The 24,196-nt window shown below is 45.8% G+C and overlaps 1 protein-coding gene across 7 annotated transcripts in view; it reads left to right on the top strand.

Annotated features, from left to right (window-relative positions):
* Nucleotides 1-24,196, top strand: part of MYT1 (myelin transcription factor 1) — a 161,889-nt gene that overhangs the window by 48,008 nt on the left and 89,685 nt on the right. For all 7 annotated transcript variants that reach the window (XM_033153745.1, XM_033153743.1, XM_033153744.1 and 4 more), the window contains exon 2: nucleotides 18,007-18,107. In XM_033153745.1, coding sequence (XP_033009636.1) covers nucleotides 18,007-18,107 — 101 coding nt within the window. The remainder of the gene's footprint in view (nucleotides 1-18,006; nucleotides 18,108-24,196) is intronic.

Below are 24,196 nucleotides of genomic sequence, written 5' to 3'. Positions count from 1 at the left end.
ATTAGACTGTGTTTGCCAGGTGCAGTGTTCAGGTGGTTATATTGGTTGTATGCCATTATAAGTATTTTTTAAGATCTTCTAAAATAATAATGATAAATAATGGAAGCCACTTCACAAATTATTGTTGTGTATAATTATTGCAATTACAATAATCGTATTGTTCATTATGCATACAGCCTCATTAATGTTACGTGGCATTTGATTAAGCCTCATTAGCAGAAAATAAAATAAAAGTCGGCCCCTGCCCTTAGGAGCCTACAATCTAAAACAGATAACGGGGGAGAGGACAGAGGGTGCGGAGAAATGACGGAGAGCAAATGCATGGACTTCGATTTGGCTGGGAACGAAAACATTTTAAAGAGGAGAAGCAGTTCATACATTTTGTAAGTCAATAAAACGTAAATAAAGCCCTCTCTATCACCATCCCAGGCTAATGTTGTGGGAGGTTGTGGACTCCCCTTCCTTGGAGAGTTTTAAGCAGAGGTTGGGTGGCCGTCTGTCATGGGTGCTTTAGTTGAGATTTTTGCATTGCAGGGGGTTGGACTAGAGGACCCTTGGAGGTCCCTGCCAACTCTATAATTCTATGTTCCCCAACACTCAGGATGGGGAGCAGGCACCTTTTGACGAATCAGTTTCCCTCCGCCCACAGCCATTCCAAGCCAGAGGACATTGCTTTGACATCCTCCTCAGATTCAGAAGACCCATGTCTGTGAGTCCCTGCACCACACACACACAACTGTAGCAGGTAATCGCTGCAGAATAAGGCCGTGGCCCTTTTGGGGGCACAACGTCTCACAGAGGGTGGGGGGAACAGCAGGATTACTTCAATCAGTCTCCAGAAAGCCTTGGCGCCTTGCTGGAGCAACAGTTCCACTTTCCATTGGTGTGAGAATGCTCCAGTCTGCTTTCTCACAGTGCTCTGTCCAAGGTCCTGACCAGAACTGCCTTGGCCCGGCTGGACCAAACATGACTGTGGCTTATCTTCAGTTATGCTGTCCTACCAGTTGGTGGAAGGTGCATTCTACAGAGTTAGACAATGGTCCACTCTTCCTCAGCATTGTCTACACTGACTGGCAGTGGCTTTCCATAGTTTCAGGCAAGCGGCGTTCACAGCCCACTTGGAGACTCTAAGCCAGTGGTTCTCAACCTTGGGTCCCCAGATGTTTTTGGCCTACAACTCCCATCAACCCTAGCTAGCAAGACTAGTGGTCAGGGATGATGGGAGTTGTAGTCCAACAAAATCTGGGGACCCAAGGTGGAGAAAGGCTGCTCTAAGTTCTGGAGGGCCTATTGGGTTGTCGATATTGCTCTTCAGTCCAGAGACTGTAAATATGATGAGAATGCCACCACCTCATCAGCTCAGGCTCACAAAATATTTGACCCCTAGGTCAAATCACCACCATGATTTATTCAGTCCAGTCCTCCAGCTGCGAATTGTGGCTTGCCAGTCACTCAGCAACCTTCCTGTTCCAGGAAGTCAGCATAAACAGAAAGACTATTAACTCTCTGGCAAGCCACTTTGCAAGGCTGTTGGACTGCGCCCGCTCAGGAGTCAAAACCTGGGCAGTCCTGGAATATTATGAACATTTGTAAGGGCTTGATGGCCAATACTCAGTGAGCAAGGAAGCAAAAAGATAGAGACAGAGGCTTCTAACTCCGGTGATGTAGAGAGGATGCTAAGGACAACTTAGAGATTTCCCCCTTACTGTCTATGGTGATCACTTCTCAGGAAATCTCCAGAGAGCCAATGCTTCCTGAGGTCATCCCTGTTTAAAGCTATCCCCCCTCATCCTTTCAAGCCTCCAACCAGCCACTGTACTTTGATGACATTGCACACTCAAATAAGCAGATGAGGCTCTGGGCAACCTTTCTCTGTTAGGTTACTTTGGTATTATCTACATGGCAGTTTTGTAACACTTTACGGCTTCCCCTAAACGACCTTGGGAATTATAGTTTGCTGAGGAGCAGAGAATTATCTCTTGGACCTGTCCAGGCCTCCCATGCAGGACTGCAATGAAATCAGCAAAAGTCACATCCCCATAGCAGGCTCACATTGTGGTTTTCTCTTCCTGGGGAATTCCAGGAAATCCACTTTGAGGGTGTGGCCTCTTGTATATCCTACTGATCCAGAATGAAAGGACTCAGACACGGGGAAGGAACCTTAGCTCAGCGGTATAGCATCTGCTTTGCATGCAAAAGATCCCAGGTTCAATTCCCAGCATCTCCAGGGGGAACTAGAAGAGACTCCTGCCTGAAAACAACAGAGAACCACTGTCAGTCATTGGGCTGGATTGACCAATGGTCTGACTCAGTATAGGGCAGTTTTCCATGTTCCTGACTTAGCTTACTGGGGTCCTGAGACAGAGGCAGATTTAGGGGAGCATAACTGGGTTGTCTGCCCTGGGCGCCAAGCTGAGAGGGCACTGCACAACAATGACTTAGAACGGAAGATGAGAGGCAGGAGGGGCTGAATTTTAGTGCTGCACAGGGTGCCACTGAAATTTGAAATCCCAAAGCCTGCCATTGCCTGATGCTCCCAAGCCACATTCCAGGTTCCAGGAAGCCGGTAAATTATGCCCTAGAATAACTTTGTGAAGTTGCAGCTCCTATCATGGATTCCATCAAACCTGCTTGCTGAGCTCAGTGGCAAGACAAGATGAAAGTGAATTGTCTCCTCCTGCTGGAGCCCAGTGCCTTTATTTAGTGAAAGTGTTCTCTTCTAGCTTAAGGGGGAAAGTCGGGTGCATTCAGCAGACACAGTTTTGCTGAGGCCACATTACAACGCTCCCACAGTGAATGTTATTACAAGGTACATGAGATATCTCTGGAGGTGGCTGCATATGTATGGCACTTAAATCCTAAAGTACCATTGGCTTAATCTGCAGGTAACCCAAGAGGGGCTTTTTGATTTGATGCTAGGCGGGGGGAGCCAAGAAATTCCTCAAAAGCGAGATATTTTTATATTGAATAGCTGCGCTCAGTTTGCCAGCCCCTCTGATTCTCCCGCATACGGCATGCTAAGTTTTCTTGTCAAAATATTGAGGTGGGGTTTTCTTTTCTGCATAACACCTACATGCCATTTGCGAGCTATTTCAATGGCAGATTAAGCATCAAGAATTACCAGGAAAGTGACTGAACATAGAATAGCAAGCGTAAAAAAAAAACACCCAAAAAACCCCTCATTATACAAATATATGCACCACACACATTTGGAACACTCTGTTCAGTTTTAGACACCCCCATCTCAAAAAGAATATCAGTAGGGCTGTGCCGAATGTTCACCCCTTAATATTTTCATAGTGAGCATTGTGCTTTCAAGGGAACCAAAACTGTTCCTGAAAAGCCATTGCGATTTTTCCCCCGGGGGTTTGGCGTTCCTTATATCCTTTGTTTGTGTCCTGCTGCTGCTTCAGATATCATTCCCCACCCCACCCCTGATCTCATTACTGGAGGGATCCCAACCAATTAGAGAGCAAAGAATAATTGTAGAGTTGGAAGGGACCACAAGAGTCATCTAGTCCAACCCCCTGAAATGCAGGAATCTTTTGCCCAAGGTGGGGCTCGAACCCACAACCCTGAAATCAAGAGACTCATGCTCTGCCGACTGAGCTATTTGGGATGGCATCACTGACGCCAAACATAGCCAAGTTAGTGTGCGTGCCGTGCTTCGTGAACTGGGGAGAATTAATGCTTTAAAGAAGGTGGTCACTGGTACCACCCTTCATGCTCTCTTAGTACTGAAGCTTCATTTTAGAGGGAGACATGAAACAGGTGCATACAATTTGCATGGTGTAGAAAAGAGAACAGGGGAAAGTTATTCTCCACCTGTCATAATACCAGAACCAGGGACATTCAAAGAAGCTGAACAGTTAGGAGATTCAGATCAGAGAAAATAAAACACTTTCCAGTACGTTTCCGAGCACAATTCAAAGTGTTGGTACTGACCATTAAAGCCCTGAACGGCCTCGGTCCTGTATACCTGAAGGAGCGTCTGCACCCCCATCGTTCAGCCCGGACACTGAGGTCCAGCGCCTTCTGGCCTTCTGGCGGTTCCCTCATTGCAAGAAGTGAGGTTACAGGGAGCCAGATAGAGGGACTTCTCGGTAGTGGCGCCCGCCCTGTGGAACGCCCTTCCAACAGAGGTCAAGTAAATAAGCAGCTATCCTATTTTTAAAAGGCATCTGAAGGCAGCCCTGTTTAGGGAAGTTTTTAATATTTAATGCTGTATTGTTTTTAACACTCGATTGGGAGCTGCCCAGAGTGGCTGGGGAAACTCAGCCAGTTGGGCGGGGTACAAATTATAAATTTATTATTATTATTATTATTATTATTATTATTATTATTATTATTATTATTTCTCCACACAGCTCATAGTTATCAATGAGATATGCTCTCAAATGAGGTAGTGATGGCCACCAAACTTGGATGGCTTTAAAAAGAGGATGAGGCAAGTTTGTGGGATATCAGGCTATCAATGGCTACTTGCCACATGAAGGAGAAGGAGAGCTAGGTTCTCTCTCCGCCGTCAGAGGCAGTGTGTCTCTGAATACCAGCTGCTGAGAAGTGCATTTGAGGAGACTGCTATTGTGCTCAGCTTGTGGGCTCCTCATGGGCACCTGGTTGGCCACTGTAAGAAAAAGGATGCTTGGCTAGATGGGTCTTTGGCCTGATCCAGCAGACTCTTCTTGTGTTCATATGTAAGGTCCTGCTCATCCATTTCATTGGCTGACCCGCGAGTTCTGGTGCTGTATGAGAGCATGAAGTATTTCACTCTTGCAACCTTGGAAATTCTCGCATTCAGCCTATGGTGGGCTAGGGCGGGGAAGGGCACATAAGCCGACATTTTCAGTATTTTGAGACCCCAAATTTCCTGCATGCATGAGGTAGCATGCTTGGGAGTCAAAGGGAGTCTTTGGTGACTCTCCGGTTCAGCTGTTCATTATAGACCCTCCATGCCTTTATCACTTGATAAGCCACTATGGGCAGCCATCAGACAAAGCTGTTTTGTTTTTGTTTTTTAATTCAATAATCCTGTGACTAGGGCTGCACCAAATCTATTAAGAAGTCTAAGTTTTCAATGCAAAACTTGCCCTCCTTGCTGAGAAAAAGAGTTGTGAAATCTCTGCCACCTTTCACTTTTGTGGCCACCTCCCCCATCCCCCTCCTCACACCTGCTCCTTTTTATTTTATTTTATTACTTGAAAGGAGAGATGCCCTGAGCTTTTTTTCCCAGCTCTGTTGCCATGAGCGGATGCACATGTACATCCACATTAAAATACTTTCTTTCCAACCCACTTGCTGTGTGCTGACATGCATATAAACATCTGGCTTAAAAGGACACACACACAATTTGCAGTTTTTTTTAAAAAAAATACTCTTTTCGAAGACTCTTTGTTGTCTGATGTAGTACACATAACGAACATCTGCGTTGTTCTTGCGCAAATCTACAAGTGACCGCGCAAAGATTTTCAGTGCCTTCTGAATGCTGCCACCATCACCAAAAGTGTTGTGGCTGTTTTAAAAGGAGCGCATTTGTTTAATTGGAAAATATAATTAAAATTATTTTTTAAAATGAATTCCAAAATGCTCTGTTCTCAACTCAGCCTGGCTTGGTACAGTTGATGGTTTCTCTTTAAAAGGGAACCAGATTCCGGTATTGCTTTGTTTCCTTGTTTCTTCCGTCATTTGAACTCTTCCCTTTCAGGGCCAAATGGGATCTCTCTAAGCCTCTTCTGAGAGGCTCCCTACAGCAAGCTAAAGGCATGCTGAATGCTTCTGACTTTGCCAGCAGGATGCTGCAGGCAACATGTGATTCGTGTGACGGCGTGCCTTCCTCTTCCCAGCTTCTGCCAAATAAAAAATGAAAAATAAATCACAGCCATTAGCTTATTATCTTACTGTCCAAATTATCTTTACTATCCAAACTTTTAGGAGTCCTTTGTGGTGCCCCCTCCATTTATGACTTTGGGGGACTTCGGTATTTGCTACAGAAGGTCCCTGTGGGACTGTCATGCCGATGCCTTCAGGAAATAAAGAAGATGGACAAGAGGTTCTTTGTAAAAGACGAGGGCAGGTGATTACTCATTTATTTAATCAGCTCCGTCTATGTGCATGGTGCTTTATGGCATGACAACAAAAGGACAGGTTCCTGCCCCCAAGAAGTTCCAGTCTGCTGAGAGCCAGTGTGGTGTAGTGGTTAAGAGTGGTAGACTCGTAATCTGGTGAACTGGGTTCGCATCCCCGCTCCTCCAAATGCAGCTGCTGGGTGACCTTGGGCCAGTCACACTTCTTTGAAGTCTCTCAGCCCCACTCACCTCACAGAGTGTTTGTTGTGGGGGAGGAAGGGAAAGTAGAATGTGAGCCGCTTTGAGACTCCTTCGGGTAGTGATAAAGCGGGATATCAAATCCAAACTCTTCTTCTCTTCTTCAGTCTAATCCTCAGCACAAGGGAGACAGCAGAGGGAGGCAGGAGGGAAGGATAAACAGGGAAGCAAGACTAAGAACTTGGGTTCAGTCAAGATCAGGGGGCAAGGACCACAGCTCAATGGTAGAACATCTGCTTTGGGTGCAAAAGCTCCCATGTTCAACCCCCGCCATCTCCAGTTAGGGTGGGGAAGGATTTCCACCTGAAACCATGAAAAGCCGGTCAGACAAAAGTTCTGACTTGGCAACAAGGCCACTTTGGATGTCATTCCTATATTCAGTTACATGTACTTAGGCTTGCTCTTGTCAGATCGTTCCTTAATCATACCCAGAAACCGAAAATCTGGTGGCAATTCAGTCTTTTATTTTGTTTCATTTTCTCTTTTTGAAATATTTACATTGCACCTTTCAAACTCGCAGTGAGACAGACAAGGCAAGGAGTAACATGTCAATTTAAAAAACAAACAAACAGGCATGCAGTAGAAGAAAAACAAAGCCAAATAACAGAAGCAGGTAGTTCGGTTTAATAATATTGAGCAGTAGAATTTTAGGAGCTGGCCAAATCACAAAGACCAGCTGAAATAAAAGAGTTTTGGTCTGGCATCCAAAGGCTTTGAGGATAAAAGTGCTTGCTTGTTTTGCCTTCTATCTTGGCTTCTACAAATACTATTACTATTATTATTATTATTATTATTATTATTATTATTATTTTATTAATTTGTATACCACCCTTCATCTGAAGATCACAGGGTGTTTCACAACATGAAAATACAAAATGAAAACACAAAAGACATAATAGAACAAAAGCAAAACAAGCCAATAACCCACCTCCCATGGACAATCTTATAAGGCCATAGAATGAAATTAATTGGTAGCCAATGGAGTCGGGGCAGGATCTGTGTAATATGCTCAAACTGTCTTGTCCCAGTGAGCAACCTGAAAAACACCCACTTTTTCTTTAAAGCAAACTTGGGATCTGGGGGTCAGGATCAGTAGAACCCCCAGAACGGCATTGAAGGGGAGGGGAGATTGTCCCATCTGGCAAGCAGAAATTCATGCATGGAGGAGCCATCAACAGAGCACGGCGCTGTATTCCACCCCATGTGCTTACATGCATGTACTTTGTTCTGCTGGCGTGTGTGCATGCGCATTCCTGCCATCTGGGAAAGAGCATTGTCAGAGGGCACCAGGAAGTGTTAAACCACCCCAGGGGGTCTCCCCCCCCCCCTTATTTCAGAGTGATTTCGCCTCCTCATTACGCCTTATTGCTTCTGTCTCTTCGGCTCGGCGTGACACACATTTTGTGTCAAGTTTTCACTTCTCATATGACAGGAGGAAGGGCGGACTTAATATTAGGACGACAAGCTGGCACTGCCAAAGGATCCCTCTTAGTCATCTCATCCCATGTCAACAAATCCCATTAGCAAGCTAGCTCCTTAGCTGCCGCCTTGTTCTAAGTTTTAATGACAGACGTGGCAAGATGCAGAGAGATCCATGCAGTAAACCCCATTGGTCTGGGCTGCAGGCCTCTGCATTTTTGCTCAGAAGTACTATATCCTGTTCCTTCACAGAGCTGGGGGAGAGAACAGGGATGGTGGGGGGGGGGGAAGAGAGAGAGACAAAGGACTTTCTGTATCCCTTTGGCCTCGCTTTCCCTTGCAATTCCTCATAGGTTTGCTTCCAGCTTGTTATTGAAATTAATGACCTTCTACTTCACAGCGTTGCTGGGGGCAAGCACATGAGGCAATTCCTCTAGAAGACTTTGCGAGCTATGTGCTCACGGGAAAGGGCAAGTAATCAAAGCTGCCCATTCTGTGCCGACCCATAAGTTTGTGCAGGAAAGGCTGGATAGCTCCATGGTAGGAAGCATTTGATATGCATGCAGAAGGTCTTCGCCATCTCCAGGGAGTCTGGGAGAGACTCCTACCTGAAACCCTGATTCCTATGGTAGCATGCACATTGTATGGGACGCAGGTGCGCTGTGGTCTAAGCCACTGAGCTTCTTAGGCTTGCCGATCAGAAGGTTGGCGGTTCGAATCCTCATGGTGGAGTCCTGCCAACTTTGCTCTGTCCTGCCAACTTTGCAGTTCGAAAGCACACCAGTACAAGTAGATAAATAGGTACCGCTGCGGCGGGAAGTTAAACGGCATTTCCGTGCACTCTGGTTTCCAGCACAGTGTCCCGTTGCGCCAGAAGCGGTTTAGTCATGCTGGTCACATGACCTGGAAAGCTGTCTGTGGACAAACGCCAGCTCCCTCGGCCTGAAAGCGAGATGAGTGCTGAAACTTCATAGTCACCTTTGACTGGACTTAACTGTCCAGGGGTCCTTTACTTTTACCTTTACTAGAAGTCTTCGTGGAAAACTGGCTGTTTTTTCAGGATAGCAATAAGGAACTGCTTGCTCACGAAACACAAGAGTTAATGTATATAATTCTTTGCCACATGATGCCATAGTGGTTGCTGAGCAAGCACAGGTACTTTTAAAAAGAAATTAGACTTAACCATCCAGGGGTCCTTGGCTTTGCTTTTTACTTATACACATTGTGCATTGGAAGCACGTTGAAAGGCCATTTCCCCACCCCAAGAATCCTGGGAGCTGTAGTTTGTTAATGGTGCTGTGAACTGTAGTTCAATGAGGGGTATGCTACAGTATACAGTGTACACAGCCTATGCTACTTTTGCAAAATGGCCAGAGTTTCCTGGTAAAACAAAACCTATGGAACTGCAGGTTTGTTTTCGTTTTAGTCTCCTCTTTTAAATGAAATGCAGTGACAGCAGAAGTATATTGACGCCCGCATGCGCCTTCCGCAGCTGATGGTGCCACGGTCGCCATCCCTGTCTTTTGCCACTTAAACTCGGGTGCTTTTCATAGCCAAGTTTTAAAAAGTCAAGTGTGAATTGGCCCTCTGGTACATTTATGCGCATCGGGGTGGTGGGGGGAAGGAATGATGGGCTGTTGCTTCGCTCGCCTTGTTATTTCATCCCAATTTGACTCTCATACCACCTTCTGTCTTCAATAAAAGGCAAAGATGCAAAGCGTGTCCCTTAATCTCCAAAACAGCAGCTCACCGCTGAGAAAATGATATAGATGCAACTTCCAGCTTCATACACTTTCTTTTCCATTTATATGCAAATGCCGACCTTTCACCCAGGCTGTCTCAAAGAAGTATTTCCTTAAAAATGCAAATGGCATGTTTCAGGCAGTTGCTCTGGCTGAGGCTTTCTTATGGTATTATTACTATTATTATTTTTCGCAACCTTGCCAATGCTGGAAAAAAACCAACAACTGCTGAACTGCACCCTGGTAGTCCTTTACTTTCGCATCCTAGATCCAAAGCTGCCCAATGAGGAGCAGAGGGGGCTGTAGAGGAGATGCAGGGACGCAGTGAACTTGGGGATCAGGTAACCCTTAACAGTTGTACAGACTGGTGAAAACCCAGCATGGAAAGTGGCAAGTCAGCTCTCAAGGCTTCAGGAAATACTCAGTGCATGTAGTTTTGAGATGTGTGCAATGAATTTCCGAATCGCCCATATTTTTATTAGTTCTTTATTTAAATTTATTTTTGTTGTTATTATTATATTGTCTGTCGTTCACCATCAGCAGCAACAGTGCCCGTGAAGAGCATTTTCATTTGTGTGTGTGTGTGTGTGTGTGTGTGTGTGTGTATCTTAACAGCGGAAGATATAGGGCAAATCCCAATGCCTGGGCTAACTTTTGCTGGAAGAGAGTCTGATGGCATCTACCCACGCGCCCTCAAACAATTCACATGCAAATTTTTCTCATCATCTAACAAAAATAGGTACCTTGTCCCTAATATCAGCTTCCATACTTAAGAACTGGAAAGTAGTCAAGGTAACATTTAAAAAGGGATCCTGGCAATTATGGGCCAGTTAGCTTAACGTCTGCCCTGGAATAACCAGTGGAAAGTATTGTTAAGGATAAAAATAACCAAACATATAGAAGGACAAGCCTTGCTGAAGCGAAGCCAGCATGGCTTCTGCAATGGCAAGTCCTCTTTCATAGACATAGGAGTCATTTTGGACTCACAGCTGTCCATGGAGGCACAGTTTAATTCTGTGTCCAGGGCGGCTGTCTACCAGCTCCATCTGGTACACAGGCTGAGACCCTACCTGCCCGCAGACTGTCTTGCCAGAGTGGTACATGCTCTGGTTATCTCCCGCTTGGACTACTGCAATGCGCTCTATGTGGGGCTACCTTTGAAGGTGACCCGGAAACTGCAATTAATCCAGAATGCGGCAGCTAGACTGGTGACTGGGAGTGGCCGCCGGGACCACATAACACCGGTCCTGAGAGATCTACATTGGCTCCCAGTACGTTTCCGAGCACAATTCAAAGTGTTGGTGCTGACCTTTAAAGCCCTAAATGGCCTCGGTCCTGTATACCCGAAGGAGCGTCTCCACCCCCATCGTTCAGCCCGGACACTGAGATCCAGCGCTGAGGGCCTTCTGTCGGTTCCCTCACTGCGAGAAGCAAAACTACAGGGAACCAGGCAGAGGGCCTTCTCAGTAGTGGCGCCCGCCCTGTGGAACGCCCTCCCATCAGAAGTCAAGGGAATAAACAACTATCTGACATTCAGAAAATACCTGAAGGCAGCCCTGTTTAGGGAAGTTTTTAAACTGTGATATTTTAAATGTATTTTAATGTTTGGTGGAAGCCGCCCAGAGTGGCTGGGGAGACCCAGCCAGATGGGCGGGGTACAAATAATAATAAATTATTATTATTATTATTATTATTATTATTATTATTATTATTATTGGAGTTATTTGAGATTGTCAACAAGCATATAGGTAGAAGTGATCCAGCTGACATGGTGTACTTGGACTTTCAAAACCTTTCAACAATGTACCTCACTAAAGGTTTCTGTGTGAGCTTAGCAGTCATATATATTCTTGTAGAAAGACGTGAGACAGTCGCTGCCTGCAGACTCACAGTAGAACTGGCAAGATAAGACGATAGGAAAAGGCTACTGGATCAGGCCAATGACCCAACTAGTCCAGCATCCTGTTCTCACAGTGGCCAACCAAATGCTTGTGGGAAGCCCATAAGCAAGACCCAAGCACAGGAACAATCTCCCTGCCTGCTGTTTCCAACAACTGGCATCACAAGACATGCTGCCTCCAACAGTTAAAGTAGAACATAGACATTTAGCCAGTAGCCATTGATAGCTACTACAAGAGTGGGGGGGGGGGTTATAGCTGAGAGGCCTGCTGGAAGATTGGAGAGGTATGAGAGCTAGCAGATAAGGAGGTTCCAATTTGCACATTAGTCTGGATGGTGTGGCTCAGCTCAGCCCGTTTCAGAATTTGTAGCCAGCAAATTGCTCAAACACCCCTATTGAACACCCTCCCCCCCTGCTTCCTTTTTAAATGTCAGCCAACTGGAATAAACTTGTTGCCTCCTAGAAAAATATCCAAATGAACATGTTTGCAGTATTATTCCACCAAAGGCGAGCTTGTAGCCTTGCAGAACCCAGTGGGAAGCCACAGCTGATGTTAAAAGAGCAGCGGAGAGCAATGAAATGGGCTCTCTCCACACACACACACACACACACACACACACACACACACACACCGCCCTGGTGGAAGACCTTGCACTTGTCTTTCCAGCCACCCTCCCTCTCCTTTGCCCCGTGCCAGCAGATTTGAACCAGATTACGCTCAGCTGTCAGCGGAAAACACCTCGGAGGCATGTTTCTGCTGAGCTGGGAACATCCGTTCTACAGCGAAACCGGCACAAGATCTGACCCTCCTGAATCAGCAGCTTCTCCCCCCACCAACCCACACACTCCCCCCCCCCACCCTCTTTTGATTAGGAGTGAGAAGCAAATTTCAGAAAACACTTGCCCTGTGTTGTCAAAGGGGGTGATTTGAGTGTTGGAAAAAACCACACAAGGAGGGGAATAGTCTCTCGTGTGTTTTGCGCCGATAGCCGGAGCTGCATTTATTTCCTATTTTAAAAATAAAGGTAAACTGTGCCTGTGTAAATTATGCATACACACAGTTTGCATATTTATTCTGGGTTTTCCTAGGCACAGAAGGGCACTGAACTCACTATCTCCTGTCACTGGAAATCAGATTCAGACATCGCTCTCTGCCAGTGGCCCACACACATTGAAGCATATCTTCAGAGGCGTAAGAGCTAGAAATCTGTGAAAGAAAGAAAGAAAGAAAGAAAGAAAGAAAGAAAGGAAAGCCGAGAGCACAGTAGCACACTTTGCAGTTCTATTGGATCCTTGTGATGATGATGATGATGATGATGATGATGATGATAATAATAATAATAATAATAATAATAATAATTTATTTGTACCCCGCCCATCTGGCTGGGTCTCCCCAGCCACTCTGGGTGGCTTCCATCAAATATTAAAATACTTGTGGAACTGCAGTGGACATACTATTGCCTGGTACTTCTGGTAGTTGCCTGAGACCTCCGCGTATAGAGCGGTATATACCGTATTGGCCCCAATATAAGCCTCACCTGAACATAAGCTGCACCTTTAAAATTCGGGGGGGGGGGGCAGAGACAATACCCGAATATAAACCACTCCCTTAAAATTCCTCAGCCTCTCACAACTGTTCCATTTTACTGTATGTCTGTTTCAGCAGCAATAAGCCAATTTTTGTAAGGTCGTGATTTTAAGCTGCACTTTAACTTTTCACTATTGGAATTGGGGGGTGGGGGGAGTGAGGCTTATATTCAGGCCAATGCGGTAAATTCAATAAATAATAATAATAATGGCCAGGTGCAACAGTAACCACAATAAATATTCATAAAATGCACTGCTTTTGCTATTTAACCTTGTATACTTCAGGTCTTTTGACCTGGTTATGACTTCCTCCCATTGAAATCTCTGGTCTCCCTTCACCTTACCTTGCAATGGAGGGGGGGGGAATCACACCCATAGAAATCTTTTCTGGCACAAGGGGAAAGGGGTAATTTGTCCCTATGCACCACAAACACAGGATCGGGGGTGCATTCCTACTGTTTACTTTGTACAAGCTATGGGACTCTTATATCGTACATTTAAAACACTCTTATACCACTTTAATAGCCATGGAGAATTCTGGGAACTGTAGTTTGCTGAGCACACTGTAGCTCTGTGAGGTCAGCACCCTTAAAACACACACACACACAGACACACACACACACACACACACACACACACACACACACACACTACAGTTCCCAGCATCATCCATGACTGTTAAAAGTGGTATAAAGGTAAAGGTAAAGGTACCCCTGACTGTTAGGTCCAGTCGCAGACGACTCTGGGGTTGCACGCTCATCTTGCTCTATAGGCCGAGGGAGCCGGCGTTTGTCTGCAGACAGCTTCCGGGTCATGTGGCAAGCATGACTAAGCCACTTCTGGCAAACCAGAGCAGCGCACGGAAACGCCGTTTACCTTCCCGCTGGAGCGGTACCTGTTTATCTACTTGCACTTTGACGTGCTTTCGAACTGCTAGGTGGGCAGGAGCTGGGACCGAACAATGTCACGGGGATTTGAACTGCTGACCTTCTGATCGGCAAGCCCTAGGCTCTGTGGTTTAGACCACAGCACCACCCGTGTCCCAAATAAAAGTGGTATAAGAGTGTGCTAAATGTATGTGCTCCTGGGAGGTTTTTCAGAATGGTCGGTTTCAGGACCTTGGATAGCTCTAAACAGATCCCCTTGGCTTAAATGTTTGACACTCAGTCTGGGGCAAATACATAGAATCCTAGAGTTGGAAGAGACCACAAGGGCCATCCAGTCCAACCCCCTGCCAAGCAGGAAACACCATCAAAGCATTCCTGACAGATGGCTGTCAAGCCTCTGCTTAAAGACCTCCAAAGAAGGAGACTCCACCACACTCCTTGGTAGCAAATTCAGACCGAAAGCACTTATTCATGCAGCGCATTGCCAGCCTATGGAACTCCCCCTCACAGGAGGCAGCGATGGCACCGGTTTTGATGGCTCTAAAAGAGGATTGGGCAAATTCATGGAGGAGGAGAGGGCTATCAATGGTTGCTCGCCACGATGGTTTTTCTCTACCTCCACTGTCGGAGGTGGCAATGCTTGTGCTCATGTTCTCGCTGGTCTCCCATGGTCATCTGGTTGGCCACTGTGCGACAGGATGCTGAACTAGATTAGTCATTGGCCTGATCCAGCAAGCTCTTCCTATGTTCTTATTAAACTCGGTGAGACTTACTTTTGATTCGATATGCATGGGCGTTGCATTGTCAGACACTACGTTGCACAATCTCTTGAAGATTCGACGGGGGGGGGCATTTTAGTCTCATGTGAATAGTACTATGGGGGATAATACACTGATGATGATGATGATGTGATATTGTTACCCTTTGATGCATATATAATTGACATCTTTTTCCACATATTTCGTAGGGTATCTCTTCTGCATGTGTGTGGGCTTCCTTCCCCTTGTAGTGGAAAGCTGCCTTGCTTAATTGCCCTTTGTTTGTTTAATCCTTTTCTCCTCTCCTTCGGAAAAAAGCCCCGCATCTATAGTTTCTTCCATCCCATGTGAATATTATTTACTTAAGCAAAGCAGTGAACGATGCCTGGAAAATTCAGCTCTTGAAGCGTGCATTTAATTTAAACCCTAACACAGAATGTTAAACTGTGTATTGCACCACTAATGGCTAATCATTAAAACCTATTAATTGAGGTTTAACAGCTGTGTAATAGAGATACACGATGCTCACTCCCTCAGTAAATATGATGTAATATCTGACTGGGATAAAAATGATGCCAAGCGGGGGACGGGGGGGGGGACGGATTCGTTGCTGAAAACTAATGGCATAGCTATCCTAATGGGGGCCCATTTCCCTTCTTTTCCCCTTTTCTCCGTTCCTTTAAACAAATTGTATTTTAATATTTGAATATCGCTTCTGAATAATAATAATAATAATAATAATAATAATAATAATAACCCATCACCATCCCAACGGACTTCCAGCCTGCTCCGTGACACAATCTGAAATTTCTCATCCTTACCTTCAAATCTCTCCATGGACTTGATCCTGCTCACCTTTCCAACCTGTAGCTCAGTCCTGGAGTACATGTTTTGCATGCAGAAAGGTTCCTGGAGGACAAGGAGATAAGCAGTGCTGCGCCGAAACTGGGCCTCCCAATTTCTCACGAGTTTTATTCCACTACCAAATAAGCTTGCATAGGAAGATCGGAAGCTGCCTGGTTTGGAATCAGACTCATTGGTCTGTCTGAGTCAGTGTTACCCACACTGGCTGGCAGCAACTCTCTACGGTTTTGGGCAGGAATCTTTCCCAGCCCTTCCTGGAGATGCCGGGGATTGAACCTGGGACCTTTTGCATGCAAAGCAACTGCTCAACCTCTGAACTATGGTCCTTCCATTTTTCAGCCCCGTTCTCGCTTCAGTATTTCTTTGGAATTTTTATGGGTGCGAGGTTTGGTGCTTCCCTTAGCCCTGTAAGCTGGACAGGGTATGCATTTCTTTCTTTCCCACAAATATTTCCCTAGCACTCTGTAGCTTTCCTGGTTGGTGGTATCCTGATATCCTTCCCATGGGCAGAGTTAACCTTGCAGTGTATTACCCTGGGCTTGCACTGAAGTGTGGACACCCAGGGAGGCTGCAGAGTGCAGGCCACTGGTAACAAGGTGTCCACCATGAAAGAAAAGGCACTCACAAGCTGCCCTCCACCACCTCTAAGTCAGCCAAGCCCTACACCCCACGCCATGAGAATGTCACCAAAATTCTCTCTCTCCTTTGTTAATTTCCAAATGAGATTTCTGTTCTCATTAACCAATGGAGAATGAACTAAATTTCTGGATGTCTGCAAAAAAAGAAGAAGAGGAGATTGTTTAGCAAGGTTCAGCTGCAGGGCAGAACTCCAGTCAAAGGAGTTCAGACATGCATAATCAACACACAACGTTTGCAACTTCAAGGGGTGCCTTACACACAGAAGCTTTCTTTCAATGGGCTCAGTTCACACATTCTCTGGGAATCACTGAGTGCACCAAGATGATTGACAAATCCCTGTCTGTCAGCTGGTGAGCAACCAAGTGATGGCTTCCCTGCAGTTATCCCAGAACTTTTGCATGTCCTCCCAAAAATGTGCTTTTCAGTGGGTGTAATTAGCTGCCAGTGAGAGAGAAATCAAGCACATGTGAATCAAACCATTGTGTGAATGAAATATCAAGTGGTGTGTGTGTTTATCAGCCCTGTAGAATCCTTGGGACTTTCTGTACTCTGTAGCCTTGACTTAATAGGGAAGCTGAATTTTGTCATTCCGTGTTCTCAAGGTAGCTACATCCTTCCCTGTTGAGAATAGTCCTCTGCCTGGCAGTGAAGGGCAGTTGCCTCCCTTTGCTCCTGACCTCTTTGTCAACATTTAATATGTCTTGCTATAAATCTGCACATTGGGAGGACAAATTAATACCTTGAAGGTTGTTGCAGTTGTTCCTTTCTGAGTTGCCACAATCAGGGCAAAGCAAGTTGCAGGGATGTCCCTGTGAATCATGATGCCCCTAAGCCCTCTTCACAGCTTAGGGTCCCTCCAGCTATCCTTTTTTATTGTGCATTTGTCATGATTTGTGTAAATGATGGTATCAGGGCTGTTATATGCGATTCCAGACTGCTTGTACCTGTAAAACCTTCAGGGAAAGACATCTTGCTTCCTTTGCAGTCAGTGCACACCTCTGGCATCTGCAGGTAGAGCTGGTATTGCCCCCCCCCCCACCTGGATCAATGGAGAGCCACTCCCAGTTAGATTCAGGGGTTGGCAACCTAAGGCCCATGGGCCACAAGCGGCCCATGGGGGTCAATTAACCAGCCCATGAGCCGCCCCTGAACTGAGCTGCCCGCTTGGCGAGTCCTCACGTGCTGCACTAAATCAGCCCAGTGCAGCACAAGGACTCGCTTCCACTGTGCCAGAAATTGCATCTGCGCATGCACAGACGCCAGAAATCGCATCTGCACAGACACCGGAAATCGTGGGCGTGCGCAATCTGGCCCACGGAGGGATCTCCGCTGGAGTGAACTGGCCCAGGTGAGGTAAACCTTGCCGCCCCTTGGATTAGATAATACAGTGGTACCTCTGGTTGCGAACAGGATCTGTTCCAGAGCCCCATTCGCAACATGAGCAACACATAACATGAAGCGTCGAATCTGCGCATGTGCGCGACACGATTCGGCACTTCTGCGCATGCGCGAACTGTGATTTAGCACTTCTGCACATGCGCAACACGCCAATCCTAGAAGTAACCCGTTCCAGTACTTCCAGGTTCGGCACATCCGTAACCCGTGCCGAACGCAAGCCGCAGCTATCGTAACCCGAGGTATGACTGTACTGAGCTATAAGGATCAATATTGTCACTTGGTATAGCGTCCTATGCTACCCTGGTCCTATGTCCTCATGCTACACTGTCCCTACCTTCACCCCACCAATGTGAACTCTGATGAGCAGAGGAAACCTCCATTGACCATCCTCTGAACTAAGTCTCCCGGAGGAAGCATCACTGAGGTGGTGCCAGAGACCTTCCGAAGCTGCCTTCATTGCTGATGCTTCTCTTTCTCTTAAATCCTTAGAAAATGAGTTCCGAGGCAAACTGCTGAGTCAAAGGTGGACCCGTGGAGAAAAGATCAGCAGTTGCGAGACAGCCAAAGGCCTCCACAGCAGGCACACCAAGGTGAGGTCTGAGTTACAAGCACCCTGGTCCTGCTATGCATTCATTACCAGGAGCTGGGGTGACGGACACCAGCTGACAATGGGGGCAGGGGTTTCCCCAGAAAGAAGACATTCATTGAAGCATTTGCTTGTTGAGTTTGTATCCCATTCTTCCACCAAATGGTGCTCAAAGAAGTGAAATACACTGGTGTTGTTTTTTTTAAAAAAAATGCAATAAAATTTAATGATGCAGGGAAAAGATGGGTCTACCAGTAACTATGAAACAGAAGTGGGGAAGCTTTGAGGTTCCAGAGATGTCTCACTGGTTGTTTTCAAAATACAATGCTGGACTAGGAGGACTTGGTCTGATTCAACAGGCAATTGGTTATGCTCTCACACAATAAACGCTCCATTGTCACTCTGGCTTGAACTTTTCAACAGTCCAGAGAGGAAGTTGCAATGCCCAGCGCATTGACCTGGGACCAAGTCCCACCGAACTCCAAAGGGCTGGCCTCTGAATTACCGTGTGGGTTATTGCACTGTCAATAAGGCTCCTCCTCAACCCAGACTAAACTTGCCTCACTTTGATACTGGTGTCCATTCTTCCTCTGCTTACCTGCCCCATGAACTTAATAGCCCTTGCCAGTTGTTGTTGTTTTTAAGCGTTTGCATGAATTCACACACTTAAATATATATTGATTTAAAGGAAAGCAGTACAATGAAGGGATTGCACAACTACAATACTATTTAGTTTTGATTGTTGAAGGAGAAATAAAATTAAAGGACCCTGTATCTTACACACACCCCAAACCCCCGGGGACCAAAAAGCAGAGGGGTGAATATTTTGAGCAGGAAGAGAGAATGTGTTCCGCAGCACCTCCCTTCTTGCCATTCCTCCGCTCCCAATTACAGCCTCTAAGGGCTCATCCACACTTATGATCGTGCTGTGCCTAGATGCCACAGGTCCAAGCAGTCTTCCACTTGACCCATACTTTCTGGGCATGGGTCAAAGTGGTTTCCCCCTTGCCCCACTTCTTTCCAAGGGAAAACCCACTCTTTAGCAACAGATTGGAACAAATGGCAGTCCAGGGAAACTCCAAATTGCCTGCTTGCTCTAACTGAGCAGTAAAGAGTGCTAAAAAGGAGAAAGCAGCAGGAGAAGAGGAATTGTGGATAATCCTTAAGGCTGGTTATCATTATATATATTGAGATGGGGGGGAGGGAGAAACAGAGTCAGGAGACTGAGGTTGCTTCCCGGCAGCCTATTTATTGCACATTGGTCCTGATTTGCTTGCAATAAAGTTTGCCTGGAAGGTAATATGATGCCCATTCTTTGTTGAGCATCCATTCTGATTGGTTTTCTGGAAGGTTATACAGGTGAAACTCGAAAAATTAGAATATCGTGGGAAAGTCCATTTATGTAAGCAATTGTTTTCATTAGCTACTGGAGTTTAATATATGAGATAGACTCATGACATGCAAAGTGAGATATGTCAAGCCTTTGCTTGTTATAATTGTGATGATTATGGCGCACAGCTGATGAAAACCCCAAAGTTGAGATTGTTAATTTGGGGTTCTCATCAGCTGTATGCCATAATCATCACAATAATTACAAATAAAGGCTTGACATATCTCACTTTGCATGTCATGAGTCTATCTCATATATTAGTTTCACCTTTTAAGTAGAATTACTGAAAGAAATGAACCTTTCCACGATATTCTAATTTTTTGAGTTTCACCTGTACCATATTGCATCTAGCAATTGTGATCCCACAGTTTCCAGTGCATTTTCCTGTCACTTTCCTTCCTGCAAACAGTCAGAGGGCTTTTCTTTTCTTTTCTTTTTTTTTCCTTTTTGGAATCGGGTCTGCTGTGCAAGGATCTCGAATCCGCTTTAATTGTGCAGCCTAAATTTGCTGATTTGCAGTAGAATTCCACCAGCAAAAGAAAGTAAAAGTGGCCTGACCCTGGCTCTCCCCACCACCACGTTTCATCTAGCTTGGCCCTAACATTGCTTGAGGCCCTGCAGTTATTTTTGTTTGCAAACTCCCTAAGGCCATAACCAAAGGTAATTTGCTTCCAAAATAGGTTTATTCACCAGTAAAAAGAGAGGTAATAAATATCAGCAAGACAAACCCCTTGCAAGCTAAGGAACTAACATAAAAGGTCTAAGATACAGACTTGTCAGAAAGAGACTCTTGACAGGCCAGGTGAAAGGCGAAGTCTTTTGGAAGAGCTAAATGAATTCCTTCATTCATTCATTAGCAAAGCAACCCTAATTAGAAGTCTCGGTGAAAGGAAAGCAAGTTTTAAAAAGAGAGTGGGTGTTGTTGTGTGAACACAGGAGGGTATTTAAGGAAAGGCGACCCAGCTGCAACTTTTTGAAAAGGAGGAAAGGGGAAAGGCGGAACTGTCAAAAGTTCAGGCTAAAGTCTCTTGCCAGAAGATTAGGACGCTTTTATGAAGGGATACTTCCGGCCTTATCTTGGTCCTACTGAAACACGGAGCCCTGTGTCCCCTTGGTAACAAGGCATCATCTTGTGGTAGTTAAAACGGGCTCAGTGTAGGACAGCTGAGCCAGCCTGTATCTAAAGACCTGCTGCCAGTTACAGAACAGAATCCAGACAGGGTGGTTGCTCAGCCTGCCAGAATTTAAACCCTGAAAGGTCCCCTGTTACTTTAACAGCTGCTGAGGAAGGCGAAGGATGGACAGGTGTGGCTTTTGCTCCTCACAGGGCTGCATTGACAGGAGAAGTTGCACCTGGTGGGGTTTTCTGCTCTCTTCTGTGCAGCTCTTAAAGGTACAGAGGCTTCTGGGGGGGGCTAGTTTCTGTAGAACTCTCATTGGGACATTTAGGTTGGTTTAAATGTAGGGACGCAGGTGGCGCTGTGGGTTAAACCACTGAGCCTCTTGGGCTTGCCGATCGGAAGGTCGGCGGTTCGAATCCCCGCGGCGGGGTGAGCTCCCGTTGCTCGGTCCCAGCTCCTACCAACCTAGCAGTTCCAAAGCACGTCAAAGTGCAAGTAGATAAATAGATACTGCTCCAGCGGGAAGGTAAACGGTGTTTCCGTGCGCTGCTCTGGTTTGCCAGAAGCGGCTTAGTCATGCTGGCCACATGACCCGGAAGCTGTACGCCGGCTCCCTCGGCCAGTAAAGTGAGATGAGCACCGCAATCCCAGAGTCGAACACGACTGGACCTAACGGTCAGGGGTCCCTTTACCTTTACCTATCAACCTAAATGATGACGATGATGTCTAGTTACCAATAGTGGGCCCAATGGTGAAGAAGGCTATTTCTGCATGTGCTGTAGAGGGAAGTGAGGGGCAGATGGGGCGAGTCAACCTGAGAAGCCAGCCTATCTAGGAGAAGTAAAAGTCTGATCCTAAACAAATTCGTGCATGCACACGAAAGCTCATACCAAGAACAAACTCAGTTGTTCTCTACGGTGCTACTGGAAAGAAATTTCTATGTGTATGCTAGTGAAAGCTGCATACAAATACAGTGGTGCCCCGCTAGACGAAAATAATTCATTCTACGAGTGTCTTCGTAGAGCGAATTTTTCGTCTAGCGAAGTGGCAATGCAGCGCGGAGGTTTTCGCGCCAAAAAAAAAATCGTCTTGCGAGGCAGCCCCATTGACTTTTTCGTCTTGCGGGGCAGCCTTCCGCTAGCAAATGCCTTTCGTCTAGCGAGCTTTTCGTCTAGCGAGGCATTCGTCTAGCGGGGCACCACTGTATGTGTCTGTTACGAGAAATTAGCCCTAAGGTCTTCATGAATCTTCATTAGGACTTTGAAAGAAAGAGAGAGATTCACAAACTGATGTGGAAATGTGGAGAAATGAACTTGAGGATGGGGGGGTGGGGGTAAGAATGAGAAACCAAATCTGACAGTTTAGCCAATCCTTGTCCTCTTCTCATCAAAAGCAGGCTTCTTCATTGCAAAAAATTGGAAGCTCTGTGCGCGCCAGAAGACTGCGTGTTATTGTGCCTCAGCAGCCTTGCGCTTGAATGCCAGCCCCACAAATTGAGACGATGGAAGCATTATAATGTCAGGCACAATGCCACGTAGCAGGTTTTCCAATCTGCTTCCCTCGCAACAGAGCAAAAGCTCTCCTGGTCGCACGTAGTTAAATGTTTCATTTGCGCCCTTCATTTCTGCAAATGAAAACTGACAACCCGGCTTCGTTAGGCTGTTTATTACACAGCGGTAATTTTTAATTTGAGGCCTTTGGAGTCGAGAACAGCAATCTCTGGTGCGCGCGCACACACACACACACGCACAAACACAAAAAGAAATGTCAAGAGAAATTCTCCAAAGATGTAAAACTGGGGATGCCATGTTTGGTGCTTAGTCTACGGAACTGTAAGAGATGCAGGGGGGAAGGGGGAAGGAAGGGCATAAGTTGAAACAGCAAACTCCTAGTTAATTCAGCTGCGAATGAGACTTGGGATGGGTGGGATGTCGGGAGAACTTAAACAGAGCAGCTGGGAGGGCCCTAAAGGAAAAATTGGAGGAGGGGGAGAATTCGGAGATGTCTAAGGAATGTGTAGATTGGAGCTCTGCTACTCGATGTACCAGCTACAGAGCAAAACACAGGCAGTGCTTTTTGCAAAGGCATGCATTTTAAAGCTAGTAGTCTTCCTGCTTCCACTGGTCTCCGATTTGCTCCCCTGGGCTCTACACAACCAAGAGTCAGACTTCTTTCTCCCTCTACAACTTCCATCATCCCTGACCATTGGGTAGGCTGACCTGGGAGCAGGGAAGCTGAAGTTCAATAACTTCTTGAAAGCAGCCCACTAGCTACTCCCTGAAGTAGGAAATCTTTCCCTACCATTTGGTGGCCGATACATCATCATCATCATCATCATCATTTATTTCTACCCCACCCATCTGGCTGGGTTTCCCCAGCCACTCTGGGCAGCTTCCAACAAAAGATCAAAAATACATTAAAACATCAGTCATTTAAAACTTCCCTAAACATAGGGAATAAAGGCTTCCAAGGTAGCACTTCGGTTGAAGCATGCAGGAAATTTGCTCTCCTGTTATGTAGATAGGATACCCCAATAAATATCACATATGCTCTCCTGTAATATGATGTATGGGTGTTGTTTTTTGGTGGGGTGGGGGGTTACAGAATTAGTGGGGTTGTTTTTTCCTATTTCAATTGCATTTTAATAATAATAATAATAATAATAATAATAATAATAATAATAATAATAATTTATTTGTACCCCACCCATCTGGCTGGGTCTCCCCAGCCACTCTGGGCGGCTTCCATCAAATATTAAAATACATTTAAAATATCACAGTTTAAAAACTTCCCTAAACAGGGCTGCCTTCAGGTATTTTCTGAATGTCAGGTAGTTGTTTATTCCCTTGACCTCTGATGGGAGGGCGTTCCATTTTTGTATGCCATAACCTCATTATTATTATTAGAGTCAACAAAGATCTCAAGAAATAGAATATTTAAAAAAAACCAAATGAAGACTTTTCTGTATAAACTGCTCTCTTTAGCAGCGCATCCACAATCCATGCTGATCACATTGGCCTATTATAAAGGATGAACAGTCCAAGAACAAGCCAATTCCAACAAGTGCGCCCGCCAGTACATCCTATACTGCCTTGGGAACGCAGGTGGTGCTGTGGTCTAAACCACTAAGCCTCTTGGGCTTCCCGACTGGAAGGTTGGCAGTTCGAATCCCTGTGATGGGGTGAGCTCCCATTGCTTTCTCCCAGCTCCTACCGACCTAGTAGTTCGAAAGCAGGCCAGTGCAACTAGATAAATAGGTACCACTGCAGCGGGAAGGTAAACGGCGTTTCCATGCATACTGGTTTCTGTCACTGTACCCCCACTACACCAGAAGTGGTTTAGTCCTGCTGGCCACATGACCCAGAAAGCTGTCTATGGACAAACGCCGGCTCCCTCGGCCTGAGTCACCTTTCACTGGACTTAACAGTCCAGGAGTCCTTTACTTTAAAAAAAAACCCAACTATAGTGCCTATGGAAAGTTTCAGTAAATATCTCCCCCAAAAATCTACTCTACATGAGAAGGGACAGCATATGAAGAAGAAGAAGAAGAAGAAGAAGAAGAAGAAGAAGAAGAAGAAGAAG

The sequence above is a fragment of the Lacerta agilis genome, chromosome 6 (genome assembly GCF_009819535.1).
Source record: "Lacerta agilis isolate rLacAgi1 chromosome 6, rLacAgi1.pri, whole genome shotgun sequence".
NCBI classification, from domain to species: domain Eukaryota; kingdom Metazoa; phylum Chordata; class Lepidosauria; order Squamata; family Lacertidae; genus Lacerta; species Lacerta agilis.
This window is presented reverse-complemented; position numbering and strand designations above follow the sequence as displayed.